The 13285-nt window shown below is 39.7% G+C and overlaps 6 protein-coding genes across 6 annotated transcripts; 1 reads left to right on the top strand and 5 right to left on the bottom strand.

Annotated features, from left to right (window-relative positions):
• Nucleotides 1–367: 367 nt before the first annotated feature.
• On the bottom strand, nucleotides 368–2474 carry LOC108148405 (tRNA:m(4)X modification enzyme TRM13 homolog). The gene has a single exon (XM_017275438.2). It carries the CDS (start codon nucleotides 2401–2403, stop codon nucleotides 1075–1077), a length of 1329 nt encoding a protein of 442 aa, XP_017130927.1. The 5' UTR covers nucleotides 2404–2474; the 3' UTR covers nucleotides 368–1074.
• A 323-nt stretch (nucleotides 2475–2797) lies between these two features.
• LOC108148354 (probable small nuclear ribonucleoprotein Sm D2) lies at nucleotides 2798–3503 on the top strand. Its single transcript, XM_017275370.2, has 2 exons — nucleotides 2798–2941; nucleotides 3079–3503. Coding segments are annotated over exons 1-2 (360 nt in total). The 5' UTR covers nucleotides 2798–2939; the 3' UTR covers nucleotides 3437–3503.
• A 405-nt stretch (nucleotides 3504–3908) lies between these two features.
• LOC108148352 (protein D3) lies at nucleotides 3909–5480 on the bottom strand. Its single transcript, XM_017275368.2, has 2 exons — nucleotides 5248–5480; nucleotides 3909–4728 (listed from the first exon to the last, which is right to left on the bottom strand). The coding sequence occupies exons 1-2, from the start codon at nucleotides 5374–5376 to the stop codon at nucleotides 4249–4251; spliced, it is 609 nt and encodes a 202-aa protein (XP_017130857.1). The 5' UTR covers nucleotides 5377–5480; the 3' UTR covers nucleotides 3909–4248.
• Nucleotides 5481–5990: 510 nt separating this feature from the next.
• LOC108148353 (protein D2) lies at nucleotides 5991–6879 on the bottom strand. Its single transcript, XM_017275369.2, has 2 exons — nucleotides 6674–6879; nucleotides 5991–6615 (listed from the first exon to the last, which is right to left on the bottom strand). Exons 1-2 carry the CDS (start codon nucleotides 6752–6754, stop codon nucleotides 6133–6135), a joined length of 564 nt encoding a protein of 187 aa, XP_017130858.1. The 5' UTR covers nucleotides 6755–6879; the 3' UTR covers nucleotides 5991–6132.
• Nucleotides 6880–7177: 298 nt separating this feature from the next.
• On the bottom strand, nucleotides 7178–8943 carry LOC108148351 (protein D3). The gene is made up of 2 exons (XM_017275366.2): nucleotides 8665–8943; nucleotides 7178–7731 (listed from the first exon to the last, which is right to left on the bottom strand). Exons 1-2 carry the CDS (start codon nucleotides 8830–8832, stop codon nucleotides 7231–7233), a joined length of 669 nt encoding a protein of 222 aa, XP_017130855.1. The 5' UTR covers nucleotides 8833–8943; the 3' UTR covers nucleotides 7178–7230.
• A 563-nt stretch (nucleotides 8944–9506) lies between these two features.
• On the bottom strand, nucleotides 9507–10865 carry LOC108148350. The gene is made up of 2 exons (XM_017275365.2): nucleotides 10351–10865; nucleotides 9507–10286 (listed from the first exon to the last, which is right to left on the bottom strand). Exons 1-2 carry the CDS (start codon nucleotides 10751–10753, stop codon nucleotides 9847–9849), a joined length of 843 nt encoding a protein of 280 aa, XP_017130854.1. The 5' UTR covers nucleotides 10754–10865; the 3' UTR covers nucleotides 9507–9846.
• Nucleotides 10866–13285: the final 2420 nt, after the last annotated feature.

Genomic DNA, 13285 nt, shown 5'->3' with positions numbered 1-13285 from the left:
GAAATTACATGATTAAAATAAGAAATATTTATTTAAAAAATTAAATACAGTTTTTAGAAGTTAGTTTAGTAGTTACATTTCTGGCTCGGTAAAACTTAGAATTTAAACCATAAATTTAAACCTCTGACAAATAAACGTGGAGACGAACTTTGAGACATTTTTTTTAATATTTATCGCCAAGCTGAAAATTTTTGAAGTTGATTTGAAATAAAATAACAATGTTAAGTGTTTATAATATTCGAGACAGTCGAATGGAAGGTTTTCGGAAATACACCCAAGAAAATAAAATAAAACCAATCATTTCAAAGGTTATTTTTAACCCAGGACCCCAAAACACATATTAGAAAGTTAGAAAAGCAAAATCGTATTTGTGAGCCAATCAAAAGTGTCTTCATTTTTTATTTTAAGACTTTGGATAAAGCTAACATTCAAAATCCTGCTGATCAGATAGCCGATTACGGATAACTTACGAATTAAGAAATGTACATATAAAGAAACAAAAACGAGACAACAAGGGGAAAAATAAGAATCATACTGCGTTAGGTTTGTAGAAACTAGATTTCGTAGTATTTTTCTACAATATATACAACGTGTGCACAATATTTAAATGTAAAGCTTATTTCAGAAAAAAGTCTTTGAATATATTATGTAGATCCGGACATTTGAGAGCGTAACCCAACTACATATTTGTTGCGTTGGAGAAAAAGTTTTGTTTATTGTTATTTTACTCCTGTTTTAAGTTAAGGATTGGGTTATTTTGGGTGCAGCAATAAACTGTCATGCCACAAAGATATTATTTCGGCCCATCCTTTTTGAGCACACCAAAAGCTTAGCTTTTGTGTATAAAATCAAACTAACAAATAACGATGCATAAGGCTGCGCAATAATTATGTTAACAGCTCCATCTGCGACACACCCATTCATCTCTATATGCAATTATTTTTAAAAGCAATAAACAATTAAAATATAAAAAGTAAAAACTTGTGGCATCAATTAAAAACACCCTCCCGAAAATCAAGTGACAGATTTGATACAATCAATCAGATTAACAGGAAGCGTATTATTTTACTATGGTCAACTGCATTTATTTTGGCAATCGGGTTCAGAGGTAGATCGTCTGGCCAGCAGGACCACATTTTCCAAAGTTACGTCCCTCGGAACGTAGAACTTGAGCTCCGCCTGGTATCCGTGTGAGCGCAAGTGCTCCAGTCGTCCGCAGTCCAGCACCCGCTTACACTGCTGGCCAATCTTTTCCCGTTCCTCGCGACTTAGTCGCTGGGTGTTCGTCTCCGCCGGCTGTTCGTCGGCCGCCTCCATGGCCCTGCGCCGCTCTCGACTCAATCCGGTGCCGCAAACCGCCCAACTGACCATTTTGGTAAGGATAACAAACTCCCGTGGTCCAATGCCGGCTTGCTGCAGAAACGATCGCCCGACATAAGAGCCCCAGGAGCAGCTATGGTGGCAGCACAAGGCAATGAGCACATAGTCCGTGGTGGCAGCTTCATCGTCCAGTATACATCTCAGTGTTAAATCCGTGGCTGCACCACAAAGATGCTTCGATAGCGCCACCGTTCGTTGGGTTTTCTTTAGGTCCGGCAAGGCGGAAAGTTTCAGATCGGCAATGTCTGCCCGAATGCGCTGAACCATTTCCTTCTTGGCCACTTTGTTGTCCTTTTTGTGGCGAAGAGACATCCGGTCGATGAGGACCACCTGTGAGCGTGTCATTTGCTGATCCTCCAAAACGGTGGTCAAATAGTAGGCAAATTTTCCCTTTCCGGCACCGAATTCCACAAAGCTTGTGTGATCCGTGAGCTGCTGATTCCGCTCCAGGATGCCCAGCAGGCTAGAGGCCTGGGTGAGCTGACGCAGCGTTTCATGGCCGTAGTCCTTCCGATTCAATTTGCTTTTAAGCGATTCATGCTCCATCTGCAACTCCTGTATGCTAGAATTGATGTGCTTATCATACAGTTGCTTTACTTTGTCGATTAACCCATAGAACTCTTCGTCCGACAGTTTGTGCAATTTTATTTGGTTGAGTTCATCCAGTTCCTCGAGATGCTCCTCCGAATTCTCCCCAGCGTTTACTCCTTTTACAATGTAGGGCAATGAGCTTTCCTGATCCCTGGCATTGCAAATGGTCAAGTGCTTGGCTAGCTTTCGTTTGAAGACGGTGTGTTTGGGATCCAGGGGGCAGGGAACTCGTTCCTGAAAGGAATCTTCCACAGACTTTTCATCCGGATTCGAGGCGGTGACGGTGGGAGGGGCATGGGCGCCGCAAAATGGGCTGCCCTTGTTGGCCGTCATCTTGCAGCGGCGCTTCTTGCGTGGCACCCAGTAGGAGCAGGTGGTGGTCACAGAGCCCTCCTCCTTTACATCGCTCATCCTCATTTTCTTGGCCGCCATTCAGCTTTTTGAACCAACAAAAATAAATATAAACTCTTAATTCACAACTCGTGTGCGGCAGTGTGACCAAAGTCGGTAAACTTAAAAACGCCATTGCAAAATGAATAAAAGCACTTTTACGGTTTCCACTAGCATTTTCATAATACCAAGTACTTTCAAGTAAGTGTAAAAATGTAAACAACAGTTGCCTTTCACTATTTTGTACATTGATAAAATCATAATCTTGTATTATGTTAATTAACCCAAGGTTTCCGTGGCATCATATAACATAGTCGACTGATTTGTATAGTTTTTTTTACATATTTATGAAATCGTAATAAAATCGAATACCCTCTACATGCGCATAATATATACCAAAAAATACCAAACATAGTTATCGCCGATAGTCCATCGCTGGCGTGTCACCTCTAGAAAAGCAAGCTAAGAAAAGAAGCCGCGCTAGAAAATCTTTTGCCGACAATCAAGGCTAAAAACCACTGAAAAGGATAATAAAAAGACTTTTAATTGCATTTAACAAGCCATTCGAATAATTTGCCATGTAAGTACCGTGGACAAGTGGTAAATAACCACGCAAAAAAGGGTAAATGGGCAACGACATGTGCGCCGGCATTTTGCGTTGTTGATTGTACGCCGGTGATATTGCAAAATCATCTAAGTTTATTGTATTTTTGGCAGGGCTCTTGTGAAACCAAAATCGGAATTGACTCCGGAGGAGCTGGCTCGCCAGGAGGAGGAGGAGTTCAACACCGGGCCGCTGTCCGTGCTCACGCAGTCCGTGAAGAACAACACCCAGGTGCTCATCAACTGCCGCAACAACAAGAAGCTCCTGGGCAGGGTGAAAGCCTTCGACCGCCACTGCAACATGGTCCTGGAAAACGTCAAGGAAATGTGGACGGAGCTGCCGCGCACCGGAAAGGGCAAGAAGAAGGTGAAGCCGGTGAACAAGGACCGCTTTATATCGAAGATGTTCCTGCGCGGCGACTCAGTGATCCTGGTGCTCAGAAATCCCCTGGCCACGGCGGCCGGAAAATAGTCTACCATAGCGAAAAGCATACAATAACCAATAACCACCATCAACACTTAATAAATCCGAAAAACTATTCCCTATTCAAGAATTTCCTGTCTGAGGCCGAAATGTTGTGTAAGTTGTTAGTTTTAGCTTTTAATTTCACGGACAAACACAGGCAAGTATCAAATTCCAGTTTATGAATGTTTAAAGGCGAACTTATGTGTCAATTCATATAGAAAAAGAGTTTAAAACTTTTAGCCATCATCTAATTGGGTGTTTCTAGACTAAATTGGTTTAAATTAATGTTTATATGACTGATAAAAGGGATGTTGTTTATAAACTCATCATAAATATTTTTAGTAGCTGTCTGAAGATATATTGCGAACTTTTTCCATAAGTTTGACAGTTTTTATTTGTTATTTCAACGTTGATAGATAAATTGCAAAAAGAAATCATTTTCCATTTGATTAAGTGTGTATTAAACAGGGGGATGAAGAACTGTTTAAATGTTTTTAATTGAAATTCATTACTAGATACAAATCTGATAAACCTAAAAAGTGTGTATCGGTATATAAAATAGTATTTATAGTAGAGAACTTCCAATTGCGGAGATCCATCATGTGAAAACTTTGTGTTTTAAAGTATTTTGTGCAGTGGAAAGACAGCTGTAGTTAAAAGGTATAAGGTTTTTAAGTTCCTTTACTAAGCCTTTAAAAATACAATTTCTTATTTTAATTGTTGTTCTGTCTGTTTTGTATGTTTTCTGTGGTTAAAAAAAATACTTTATTTAATTTGTTTTACATTTTATAATAGTCTGCAAATGGCTAGTAAACCATTTAATTTGCCGAAAGTTGCTTGTGCAATTTGGGTACATAGTCATCGTACTGGGCTTGGTAAAAAGTTCCGGCGATGGGACTTCCCAGCTGATGTTTGGTGGCGAACTTGGAGGCACTGAATTTCGGCCGATTCTTTCGGGATTTATTGCTTACGCGCTCCTCGTCGAACTCAAGTTTGCCGGACTGTTTGTACAGCAGGAAGACGTAGCGATGCAGACCCGTTCCCTGGGGAGGACCGGAGCCAACGTACTCGGCGATCGGCTCACCGCTGGCCAAATCATTACCGGCGATATTGACCAGCACCCAGTGCTTAAACTCGCGGAACGTGGGCTCCGTCCGACTGGGTGCATCGGGGTCAGTCATGATGAGGGTGTAGAACTCGCCTGGCTGGGCATCCCACTCCACAGTCGGTTGGTCCTTAACCTGAGTGGGTGTGAGCTCCACTCCATCCTTGGCCACCAGGCCGTTGCTGTACGTGACCTTTGAGCAAAATGTTGTTTACATGTTATTTGCCTTAGATCTTTGATTGGTGTTTCAAGGTTGCGTTTTTTCGCATCATTGAGTTTTGGGTGAGTAAATTGAAATTAAATTTAAGTTCTCATACAGTACATACATACATAAAGAGGGAGATACAATAAGAATGTTTGCTCTTGATAATATATATCATTTTAAGGGGTTTGCCTAAGGTGTCATGGTAAAATGTTCGAAAATGCAGAAACTATCCTCAATTCTTAAAGATTTCATTTACTCGCTTACTGCTTAAGCAAAGGCATCAGTTAATGTCCAGTTTGTGACCTTTGATCAGAAAGTTGTGTCAAGTCATTTTTGTAGTTTTCTTTTGAGCTTGGGATTATTTGCACTTAATTAAAAATTAAAACAAAGTTAGTAGCTAACACGATATAAAAATTTGATATAAGATTTCAAAATTTGTAGACACTCTTTTTATTGTTTTTATAAATTGAATTATTATATTTCAATAGTTTTGGTTAGTTGACCCACCTTTAACAACTGGTTTGGCGGCTCGGAAATGACATCGGGAACCACCTGATGAGTTCTGAACACCTCCTCCAGCGAACCAGCTTGGACAGCCAGCAAGCAGCTCATCAATGGTAAAAGAACCAACAGCATCTTTGTAGGGTAAATAGATTTCTCTAGACGATAAGAACTCAAATAAAAAAAACTTTGAGCACTAGAGATCCGCTCCTTAGCAAGGTTTGTTAGCAACTGAAACCAGTTTGCCGTGATGCCATACTTTTAAAACTGAGCTGAAAGCTTTTTATTTTATAAACAGCTGGGAAAAAAGCGATCTCAGAATAGTAATCAACGATATCTTTGTTAAGGTCACGCTTCAAAGAATATGGTTGCATCCAATTAAAAATTCTAAACGATTTTGTTCGGTGCATTCTGTGATTAGTTATGGTAATTGGTTAATAATATAAAAATGATTGAAACAAAATAATCAAAGATTGTTTTTGTTTTGATATACATATTAAATGTTTATTCATTTAATTTATGTAAAACTAAATTATTTCCATACATATTTTTGGAATTTAATTACTTTTCTAAAAATGTTGTTATTCATGATGAAATGAAGCTTACTTTCTAAGTTATTTAACAATAACTGTATTTATGTATAGATATGTATTTTTTTTTTTAAAGGATTTATTGACTTCATAAACATTACTAGCGTATTAAGTTTTTAAATTTTTTTTAAATCGACAGTAATTTTCGTTTTTATTAGATTATGATTTTTTTACTCATTTATTTTATTTTTACAGGCTGCTTTGTGTGGATTTGGAATCAATTAATAATAACCTAGTTATAAAATAACCCAAAATTAATTATTTTCGACACTGAAGACTTTTTTGGAATCACGGGTACTAGCTACTTTTTGCCGGACAGCTGTTTGTATAGCTTGGGCACATATTCGTCCCACTGTGCCTGAAAAAAGTTGCCGGCAATGGGATCACCTAGCTTATACTTGCTCATGAACTTGGTGGTGCTGAAATTGGCTCGCTTATCGCCGCTCGTCTTCGGGATTTTGGGCTCGTTGCACGTGAGCTTCTGGGACTGCTTGTAGACCAAGAACACGTAGCGATGGAGACCGGAGCCCTGCGGCGGACCGGAGCCCACATAGGCGGTCAAAACCAAACCGTTATCAACTTGGTTGCCCGGAATATTGACCACCAGCCAGTGGTGCCACTCGCGAAACTTGGGATCCTTGCGACTGGGCGCATCCGGATCGGTGAGGATCAGCGTGTACATTGCGTTCGGATCCGCATCCCACTCAACACTTGGCTGATCCTTCACCTGCGTGGGCGTCAGTTCGCCGCCCATGTCCACCACTAGACCGCCGCCATACGTGACCTTGGAGAACAGGAAATGTGGCATGCGACCTTGTAATTTGACAGATGGTTAAGCCTACCTTAAGCAAATTAGTGGGACACGTTTTCAGGATGTCCGGCACAATCTTATGTTTCGAAAAGCACACGGCAGCTTCGGACATTTTTGGCTGAGTGAGTAATAATTTTGTTTAAATTTAAGATGTTAAAAAGTATCAATTGTATTTCACATATTCCTTCAGTACCGACACTTGTCTCAAAGGGTTATTGTTTTTAAGGGGTTGTCAGACCATTTTATTCATTCATTATATAAAGCTAGCTTAAGGTATAAAACTAAAAGCCAACTATTAAATAATCTAGAATGAAAGTTTTGGTTTATTAAAGGAGAAAAAGAACAGTTTTAAATTTTATGGATGAGTTGAGACCATTTTAAATTTAAGAGTTCACATATTTTTCTGTGCTTTATAGTGATTTAAACTGAATATAAGTTATTTCCCCAAAAAGTTATGGCTACGATGAATACTATGACAGCCAAACTACATATTTTTACATTTCTTACTATCAATTTTAATTTAATAAAGTGGTAGTTTGTTAAAGTAGTTTATTTAAAACTTGTTTTATCAGTAACATAACCTCTAAATCAAGAATGTGTTGCCTGGCGGGCACCGTTTGAGATGGATTTTATAAGTGCTGGGACATTGACGCTCCAACTGGCCGTGAAAAAGTTTCCAGCCACTGGATAACCCAGTTTATATTTCCTTGCAAAGTCTTTAGTGTTGAATCCACTGCGCCCCTTAATCGTGTGCTTGGGCAGTTTTGGGAAATTGAACTTGGTGTAGTCCCTCTGTCTGTAGAGTAAGAAGACAAAGCGATGGGTTCCGCTGCCCGCAAGCGGAGTGGCTCCCATGTATCCCACGCGCACATCGCCAAGGGCCAGTCGATTGCCGGGGATGTTTAACACCATCCAATGCAGGAACTCCCGGTGGGTGGGCGTTATGACGTTGGGTGCATCCGGATCCACCATCAGCAGTGCATAGTAGTTTTCCGGTGCTGTGGGCCACTTTAAGGAGGGTTCATCGCGCACTTGCATGGGCTCTAGTAACTTTCCACCATGTGCTGCCACATGACCGTGGTATGTAACCTATGATGGAAGCAATCGAATCGATTTCATAGATACAAAAAGTTTCTAATTAACAATTACGCAGCTTGAATATTAATAACTTAGTGTTATGCTTTCATTACAGTAAAGCATCACATTAATATTAAATTATGATTTTCCTAAAAAAGACATGTTAATTCGAACCAATTTATCTTCTTTTCTCTTAATTTGTATTAGTTCGATAAGTAACCTCTATGTTTTTTTTTAATGTTTGTGCGATATGATAAGTATACCGAGTTTCAGAATTAAGATTTATTTTATTATACCCGTTACTCGTAGAGTATAGGGTTATATTATATTCGTTGAAAAGTATTTAATAGATAGTAAGCGTTTAGGACTCTATAAAGTATATACATTTTTGATCAGCATCAATAGGCGAGTCGAACTAGCCATCTATGTTTGTCTGTCAGTCCGTCTGCCTGTCCGTCTGTCTGTCCGTGTGTCTGTCCGTTTGTCTGTCCGTCTGTCTGTCTGTCCGTCTGTCCGTCTGTCTGTCTGTCCGTTTGTTTGTCCGTTTATCTGTCTGTCTTCTCATTTGTCTGTTCGTCTGTCTGTCTGTCCGTTTGTTTGTCCGTTTATCTGTCTGTCCTTTTGTCTGTCCGTCTGTCTGACCGTCTGTCTGTCCGTTTGTCTGTCCGTCTGTCCATCTGTCTGTCCGTTTATCTGTCCGTCTGTGTCTCTATTTGTCTGTCCGGTTGTCTGTCTGTCCGTTTGTTTGTCCGTCTGTCTGGATTTTAGATTAAGACATACAGATTCAAGTTATTCATACGCCGCACAAGATTGTTTCAATTTGCGAAAGTCTGTCATGTCACTCTTTAACATGGTAGATGTAAGACCTTGTGCTGTATATCTGTGTTTCGGTCATATCTATCACAATGAGAGAAGTCTGGGTAATATTGATTTTTGGTTACTCACATTGAGAAACTCCTGGGGTCCGATCTCAATTAAATCTGGTATCACGTCTAGTGTCCTCATGATCTTGCTGACTTCTGTGTCCGATTGATGATCATTTCCCCTGATAACTCTCAGGCTCAAACTAGAACCGAATCGCCAAAAGAGAACAATCCATAGGATGGTTAACATTGTGTCGAACCTTTCTTACTGATTTACTTTCTTAGACTTGCTGCCCTTAAATACCTAGCTCATCTAACAGATGGTTTCTGCCAGGCTAATTGAACAAAACAGCTTTCAGTACCATTAAGCCAAGCCAGTTTGTCGTTCGGTGTTCTCCATAAACTTTAAAAAATAATTTGTCGTGACGCCGGGCAATTAGTGGTCTACTAACACCACCACCCCCCATCACATGCGTGCTGGCGGGTTCTAAAAACATGCAACACAAAATCAGTTAATACCTCGTTTAGTTGACAGACTATTAAGCTAAGTGCTGGTGACTTTTTCACATGCAAATCTCGATTACACTTCACATTAAAGACCTAACTGACCATTAATCGCTGATCAAAATATAAATTGTTCATCATATTTTAATCACGCAATAATAAATAAATATTATTTTATGTGATTAAAAAATAATAGTTTCTGGAAAAATTTACTTACATAAATTTAATAATTTCTTGTAATTGTAATTTTTAAGTTAAATATTGAAAAATATTAATTATTAAGAATTTCAAGATTTAAAAAAAGAAATAGTGCAACTTTAAATAAAAAAGCCAGAGAAAAATAAATATAATTTCTTGATTGAATGTCTTTTTATCAATTTAATGAAATAACCCCAAGCACACCCCTCGATAATCAAAAAGTTTTTTTTAATGTTTTCAAGTGTTGCATTTTTAATAAATTAAATAAATATTAATTCCATTTAGTGTGATTTTTGGTCGATTTGTGACGAAATGACGAAGGCAAAAAGAAAGAGAGTCAATGAGGAAGAAGTTGGTATGAAGAGGGGAAAATCAGGCTAAGTGGCGAAGTGGTTACGGCTGAAGAATGGCTAAAACTCTCGCGTGCTTAACCCTTAACGACTACAATTATGGCCTGGGCAGGTTCCGGTTTCATTTGGTCTGTGTGACTCGCAGTGATGCCTCCTCGGAAGGACCACTCATATTCTTGGTATGTACAATGGGGCGATTGACTTTCCCCCACTTAAGAGGACGAGCTGTAGCTGGACGAAGAGCCCGATGGTCCCGACGACGAACCCGAGGAGTAGGAGGACGAGCTGCTGGGATGGTAGGAGCTGTAGGCCAAGTTCTGCGAGTCCCAACGGGCATAGGGTCCTCCGCTCATCGGTTCCCAGCTGCTGGGATCGTAGGACGAGGCCGTGGTACTGGGCACTCCGTATTCACTGGCCGGAACTGGCGCCGGCATGGGCACCATGTTCATCTTCATGCCTCCCAACTTCTGGATGAGGTTGTAGATGAGGAAACCCAGCACCAGCTTGATGGCAATCTTGGACAGGATCAGAGCCTTGGTGGCCTTCAGACCGATCAGGGCCAGCAGGATGGGCATGATCACCTTCAGCTTGAATTTCATCAGCAGCAGCAAAGGCAGGAACAGCTTGTCCTTGTTCTTCTTCTCAGCGCGACCTGCGGGGATTTGTTTTAAGTTAATTCAAAAGTATTAAGGGTTAATTTTTTAATGACTACTGACCCTCCTCCTTGGGCAGCTCCAGATCGAAACCGCGATCCGAGCGATAGGAGATTACGGATCCGGCGAAGAAGGTCTGCGGCAGTTGCAACCTCATCTCGTTGGTGTTCAGAATGCGGCCCAGACGATCCACAATGACCTTATCGATGACATCGTCTCTCAGGGCACGTCCGCTGACCTCATCCTCCACATTGGCCACCGTGTCCAGGTAGCTGAGCACCTTCTCCTTCAGGCAATGCATGGCATTGGCATGGAAGCACTTATCCAGAATGGTCGAGATCAGCTCGTCGGAGCTATGGATCCGCGGGGTCACCGCATTATCGATGGCAGCTCCGGACACAGATGTTGAGGCCACCAGCAGTAGCGCACAAGCGAACGCGAGCAAGGATGAGAAACGGACGGCCATGGTGTTTCCAATCGAGTTAATTACAATAAAAAATTACAATATGCCTTCAACACTAGCAGAGCGCGTAGTGTTCACTGTGGAATCGATGCGGCGACAATGTTGGATGATTTGCCGATTGGTTCGGGTTTTATACTGCCGCTCCCCGAGACTGCCGCTCAAAGAGACCCGTGCTGGTTTTTTGGAGTGCACAATTCGGTTTTTGGACAGCCCAACGCAGCAAGTGACGAGCGACGAAAGTCAAGACACGGGCCAAGTCCACGGAAAGCAAGTGGCCAAAGTTTTTCACCAAAAAATAAACGAAAAGAAAACCAGAACGCTGGTGGAGAGTGTCACGAATATTAAATACCCGGCTCTTAGCTGTACAAATTTCTTACAAGAAGCCCTTTTAAACATTATCAAGCAGGACAAATATATTTTTTTTTCTTTAGCTCTACTTTTTAATAAGTCATCTCGAAACTTTATATAATTGATCAAATTTTCTATCAAAAAATAAAAAAGCGACCCAAAACTTTACATGTAAAAAATGTAAAGACAAGTAAAAGTGTTGACACGAAATGTTCCTTTTTGATAAGAAACATTTTGTAAATCATCGTATTTTAATCAATTTTACTGCATCAAACAGTGATAAGGTTCAAATATTCTGGGGTTTTATATTTTTGTTATTTTGTCTAAAGCTTATATCTACACTAGCGAATCCTTTGTGTATCTATCTATATATAAAATTAATTTGAATTGTATATTAGTAATTTGAATTTAATTTGTTGAGGAGGTTGGAACGATATTGAACACCTTCATATATCTCACAGATTGAAATAAATCATAATTTCACTGAAATTTACTGGAAATGAAAGCATTAATTTATAGGTTTTTAGTTTAGTACTAGACATTTTTAAATTTTTGATAGGGGCTACATATTTCCCGAATCAGGACATTTCGAAACATATTATGGAGTTAGAACTTGTTATTACTGTGTGCTATAAAATATTTCTGTCTAAATGCGATATACCCTTGCACTCTTTGCGTACCCCGCCTTAAATCAGTAGCCTCTCCTCTGCTAACTGGGTTGCCCCTTAAGCTTTCTCGCTTTCCATATTGGCCTCAGACACCTAACCCTCCCACCAGCCAAAGTTGCATTATTGACGCCTCGATGGAAATAACTTTGGTTGACCATTAGTATGCAGGCCCATTACTCTTACGCGAGTCCACAAGAAAGCCAAATCGGTGGCACGTACATACTTCGGCGTTTTGTGTCAAATTTCGATACAAGAAATCAGTACGGAACTCAACTACGATTTGGTATTGACTCCCCACTATATTCGATACGTTTCTGTTTGATTTTTGTACGCGGAACTCTTGTCTCGATTTCGCAGCGGTTTCATTTATTATTATTTTGTTTGCTTTTCTCAGATTACGAAATAGATTTTCGTTTTTATTTGTGCCACATATATTTAGGTGACACGCTTTTTAGAGACTTGCATTAAAAAGGGAGTTTCTGTTCATTTATGTCGCAAATTTTGAAGGTGAACTGTTTCCTCAACACATCATTAAATTAGTTAAATATAATCTAATGTGTTCAGTATTTATTATTAAAATGGATTTCTCAATTACTCGCTATACTCTAACCCCTTTCTTACTTTCTTAAGCCCCACAAAAGTTTCAACAGTTAAGTAAATAGTTTTTGTTTACAAATTAAAAATAAATAATACGAATTTAAAACAAAAACATGAAAGCGCTGTTATAACAATAAAGATAGTTAACATTAAAAATGTGTCTTTATAATCAGGGATGTCTGTATAACTACAAAATAACATTTTTTGAAAAACTTCACCAAGTTACACAAGCGAACATATTTTTATTTTGCCTGCCAAAATCATTGAAATCATCATAGATTACCTAATGCTCATTTTAAATAATTCAAAAGGTGTCTCTGTGGTGTTTATATGTGTAACACTTGCATCCTACGATAAAAGAAATTGGTGGGACAGCTTAATGTTTATTTCACTAGCGCCACACTTTTGCTCGGATCGTGCCAAAAAAAAGGTCCGAATGCTTTTACGGTACGATAAATTTTCACAAGCTCGTGTCTTGGCTTTAACTCGATGCTGATGATGATGTGTGATGGTTTGACGACCAAAGCAGCGTCCTCATGCATGGCAAGCGATTATGAAAGCGACACCACCTGTCCAGGTGGCTAGCCATACCATCGGTATCCCTGTGGGAAATCCTCAGACACCAGTTCATTCGCCTGACAAATTGGCTTAAATTCTGTGAAAATTTCCAACAGCGTGAGGCCAGTGCCCGAAAATGCCTATATTAAGCCAATTTTCACACTTTCTTGGCTATCAAAACATACATACATTGCAAATTGGTGCTTGACCCTCGGTAAAGGTTCAATTTGGTTCAAATGAAATTTATTCATCCCCAGGTTAAAAATTTAATTTTTCTGAAAATAACCTAATTGGAATGCAAGATTGTTGTTGCAAGAATTTGTTGTTAATTTAAAAGGCGTTATGTGTTTCAATTTTACGAAAA

This window comes from Drosophila elegans, unplaced genomic scaffold (assembly GCF_018152505.1).
Source record: "Drosophila elegans isolate 14027-0461.03 unplaced genomic scaffold, ASM1815250v1 contig_476, whole genome shotgun sequence".
In the NCBI taxonomy this organism is placed as follows: domain Eukaryota; kingdom Metazoa; phylum Arthropoda; class Insecta; order Diptera; family Drosophilidae; genus Drosophila; species Drosophila elegans.
Note: the sequence above shows the minus strand (reverse complement) of the source record. Positions and strands in the feature narration are given on the sequence as shown.